At 37.5% G+C, this 4,753-nt stretch overlaps 1 protein-coding gene across 1 annotated transcript; it reads right to left on the bottom strand.

Annotated features, from left to right (window-relative positions):
* Positions 1 to 2,128: 2,128 nt before the first annotated feature.
* LOC140874449 (putative late blight resistance protein homolog R1A-3) lies at positions 2,129 to 4,753 on the bottom strand. The gene has a single exon (XM_073277738.1). The coding sequence runs from the start codon at positions 4,751 to 4,753 to the stop codon at positions 2,129 to 2,131; it is 2,625 nt and encodes an 874-aa protein (XP_073133839.1).

Raw genomic sequence — 4,753 nt, 5'->3', positions numbered from 1 at the left:
AAAGCACGTCTATTTATAATATATGAGTGACATCCTTCAAATCAAAGTCAGTATACCAAATGATCTCAAAACTGATCTGACCTCTGAGATGTGAGCATAAAATTCCTTATTTTCTGTAAATTCCATAATACGTAATTGATTACTTTCCAATAGTCTACTCTTGAATTATTTAAATATATGTCCAACATTTCATCCACGTATAAAAAAAAAACTTTACGTGTATATACCTTATCAATGCATTAGATTCCCTACTTCTAAGTCATAGAGAATCTTTTGCATTTATGTTTCTTTAAAATCATTCTTAGGGCACTGATCGAGATTAAATCGTCTCTCTTAGCCAAAGGGGTATCACCTGGCTTACAATCTTGCATCCCATATCGCTTGAGAACTTTCTTGATATAGCTTTTTTGTGATATTCCAAAAATAACTCGAGAGAGATCCCGATGTATCTGGATATGTACAAAAGATGCATCACCAAGATCTTTCATCTCAAAATTCTTGGCTAGAAATCTCTTGGTGTCATGCAACATATATATCTATATTGTGCTAGCGAGTAGGCTATCATCAAATACAAAACCAGAAAAAATATTTACTCCCACAGACCTTATGATATATACAATCATCGACCAAATTCATCTCAAAACCGAACGAGATGATCACATGATGAAATGTAAAAATATCATTTATTGATTGAAATTCAGTACTATGCCAATATAATCCTAAAGAGTCATTCAAAGAAACCAAAGAGGAAGACCTTTTACAATTGATGTTCTTACTGTGTAAAATTGACAAAACAAGTCTTATATATCTCACATTACCTTTTGAATGCTAATGGTTTTAAATATCTATTTAGAACCAATGAATGTCACACTTTAGGTAATGAGACAAGCAAGATCCCAAATATCATTGTCTTTCATAGATTTTATCTCCTTATTATTGGTATAAATCCACTTTGAGAATTATTCGTCTTTTATTTGAATGAATGGTGAGTTTCCTCATTAATTGGTAGAGCTTGTAATGGACTATTCTTTCGTAATAATATTTACAAGTTTTGCTTTCAAAAAAAATTATCTATTATAACACAAAAAATATTTATAATATTACGTACCTAAGAAAATCCTTGTTTTTCTATTTTGTCGAAAATAACACATTATTTATCTATGCCATATTTCAAGAGTTTCACTGAAAATGTTAAATTTATAAAACTCATCTTAATGAATGAGAAACACTGGTAGCTCATCTAAATAAAAAAAAAAAAAACTTTTTATAATTCAATATTTCCTGCTCATGTTAAATAGGAATTAAATAAATTGAATTGACCCACTTTTCATTTTACTTTAATGACCAAGTTTGAAAATGAATTTGAGTTTGACTTCGAATTGTTACCATTTATAAACTATTATAATTTATAAAGATACTAAACATAAAATAAAAACCATATCAAACAAACATATATAAAATCTGAGTGACCAAAAGTGAGAAACATATAGTAGAAACCAACCAAAACCTGATGTTCCCAATTTCCAGTGTTACTCAACGTTTGGACAGCAGCAATAGCCTTTTCCTTTCCATCCGAGATCGATATTAGCAACATACAGACATTTGTCTATGTCAAGTAAAGCAATCTCCATTTTCAACGACAGGTAATTGCCTAAATATATATATTCATAGAGACATGATGCACTTTTTAAGACAAAAAAAACCCAACCTTGAACCAGCCATCTAACTGCTAGAGTGCCGGAAAGCGCACAAACGCGGGGTTTCTTGTCATAACCTTGGAAACTGGTGTTTCCTCAAGATTAACCTCACAAGCAATGACTCTTGCAGCTATATCCTTTGATGAGAAAAGGCCAGATACAAGAAATATTTTCACTTGTTAATAAAAGGACAATACTAATTGTGAATATTAGATTGCAAGTTCTCTCTGCCAGGATTCCTCACAGCAAAGCATTTGAATCAGTTAACAACAAAGCATCAAACAAATTCTACATGTGGCCCGGCCATCCTACGACAAGCTTCAATGATACTAATTGTTTCAGGTACCACAAAGGCTTTTGACAGCCGCAAATGCTTCACTGTTAGTTAATCTCTTGTCTCTCAAATATTGTTGTAAACACATATCCCTCTTTCATTTGCATTGTTCTGAAAACCAATTGTAGGAATTAACGACACGGACTTGAAAAGCATCATTCCCATTTTCATGTTGCTGCTCTTGGATTTGCTTTGCTGAATCCACTAAAGATCTCCCACAGTCATGTAACTCAATGAGTTGAAGCGAATCTATATTTCCTATACCACAAGGAATCTCATCAATCCACCGAGCCTGTTTGAGAACCAAGCTTTCAAGGCTTGGGAAGTGCTCTTTTTCCACTTCCCACTTCACCAAATAATCTAGCGAAGAACGAAAGTACTTGAGTTGCAGAAATTGGCCTTCCATTGGCGTCCACTCCGAAACTTCATCTACATTCATACTCATCAACTCGAGCACTTGAAGATTTGGAAGTGACCCAACAATGGTCATATTTTCCCAAGGCAAAGGAACATTTCGTAGAGTTAACTTCTTTAGACTGATTGGAAAAGCATGGTTCCATAACACCAAGGGATTAGGAAACTCGAGCTCAGAGACCATAGAGACTAGTAATTCTTCGAGGTTTTGTAGATGGAAAAGGTTGTCGAGATTATAATCATCCCAATCATCACAGTCCATGTTGAAAACAACTTTCAATTTCTTCAAATTTACAAGTGTTCTAATGGCTTCTTCGGTAAATCGGAAATCTAACACCGTGTTAAGTGTTTGTAGTTCACGTCCGTGGAAGATTCCTGTGCTAGAGGGATATGATATACGAAACGGGGTGTCCATGATCAGATGCCTTAACTTCGGCATGTTCAAAATTTCGTAGGGTACTTTCAATCGTTCAAAGTATTTCACATGAGCGATCATAGTTTCCAGATTAGGAAGTTTGGATATTGAGGCAGGGAATCCATGTGGGCATGATCCATAATTTAAGACAAAAGCAATGTACCTTAAATTCAAGAATGTTGAGATAACCTCCGAGAACTTTGGCCAAGCTACATGGAGTGCATCCAAGACAGTGAGGCTCTTACAACAAATGGATAATCTTGGTCCCACATATCTCTTAGAGAAAAGTAGAACTGAACGTATGTTTGAATCTTGTATTTGCCATTCCCCAGAAATCTCAGCGTTGTGAATACTGAGACGGCGATTCGGATTCTCCATGGAGCCTGCCCAACCATTCCTTATGGCTGAGACATGATAAAGAAACCCATCTTCTTCAGCTTTTGTTACACATATTTCCCTCAACAGATCATGAATTTCGACCATTTCGAGTTTCCCGTCCGGCCCTTTTTGGCTAGCTAATATCAGACTTCTATTAACAAGATCCTCCAAATATACTTCTCCCGCATCTTCCAAGCATTTAGAGTACCTATCACTTGGTCTAAGAAATCCCTCTGCAACCCACAACTTGATGAGCTTAGAAGCATCAATTTTAGTATCTTCAGGAAAAGCTGCAATGTAGAGGAAACATGGCTTTAACCGGAGAGGCAACCAATCATAACTCAAGCATAGTATCTTTGAACATTGCTCCGCGATTGAGGGCTCTGTTGAACTTACTCTTTCCGAAACATTTCTCCACAATTCTTCTTTCGCCAAGTCGTCTCCCGACGAAAGGAGTAGTCCTGCAACCACCACAATCGTGAGTGGAAGTCCGCGACAATTTCTCGCAATCTTCCTCCCTATTTCCACCAGTTGGGGAGGACAAGATTCTTGTCCGAAAATCCTTTCACTAAGCAGTTTCCAACTTTGATATTCATTCAAAAGACTCATGTGGTGAAGTGGTGTGCTATAAGCCCCTGCATACTCAGCAACATCTGATAGCCTCGTAGTCAACAAGATCCGACTTCCATTACAATCGTCTGCAAATATCATCTTCAAATCATCCCAAACCTTGGTACTCCATATATCATCAACCACAATGAGATATCGCCTGCCCACCAGATTTTGGTACACTAGTTTCGCCAATTGCGCTTCGCTGCCATCGTGTTTATGATTACCAGGTTTCTTGATGTTTCGGAGAAGCTGTGAAAGAATCTCTGGCCTTTGATACACTTGAGACACTGTAATCCATTCGTAGACGTCGAAATACTGAGCAAAGAGTGAATCATCGTAAGCTCTTCTAGCTAGAGTCGACTTCCCAATTCCTCCCATCCCAACAATCGGGATGACTTGGAGCTTAGCTGAATCTCCATATATCCGTTCTTTGATTGCATGCAAGTCCTCATAGTCGTCGAATCCCACAACAAAGTTTTTGGTTAGAGGATAAGAATAAGAAATGGGTCGGAGATCTTCTGCATTAGTATACATGTTCTTGATCTTCATCGCCTCTGCCCAGAAAAAATCGATCCTTTGTAGCGCCAAGTTTAAGTTTTGGTCAACTCTCGAATCCTCTTTGCAAGCCTCTGAAGAACTTGAATCAAAATCAGCAGCACTGGATGATGCCCAACACAGATACGAATCCATGAAATCTTGGGCTTCATATGCAGCTTTTCGCATTCCATTTCCCAGAGGATGGGCTGTCCCGTAATGCATCTCTGAATGATGTTCGAGGAAATCTAGGATGAAATCAACCTTTTGAAGAAGGGAAACGATTATTCCTTGTCTGTTACAGCGATGGAGATTCAAGATCTGGTGCAGTGTTCGAGCAAGTGAAAGCAGCGAGGCATAAGCGGCCAT

This window comes from Henckelia pumila, chromosome 1 (genome assembly GCF_033568475.1).
Source record: "Henckelia pumila isolate YLH828 chromosome 1, ASM3356847v2, whole genome shotgun sequence".
In the NCBI taxonomy this organism is placed as follows: Eukaryota; Viridiplantae; Streptophyta; class Magnoliopsida; order Lamiales; family Gesneriaceae; genus Henckelia; species Henckelia pumila.
Note: the sequence above shows the minus strand (reverse complement) of the source record. Positions and strands in the feature narration are given on the sequence as shown.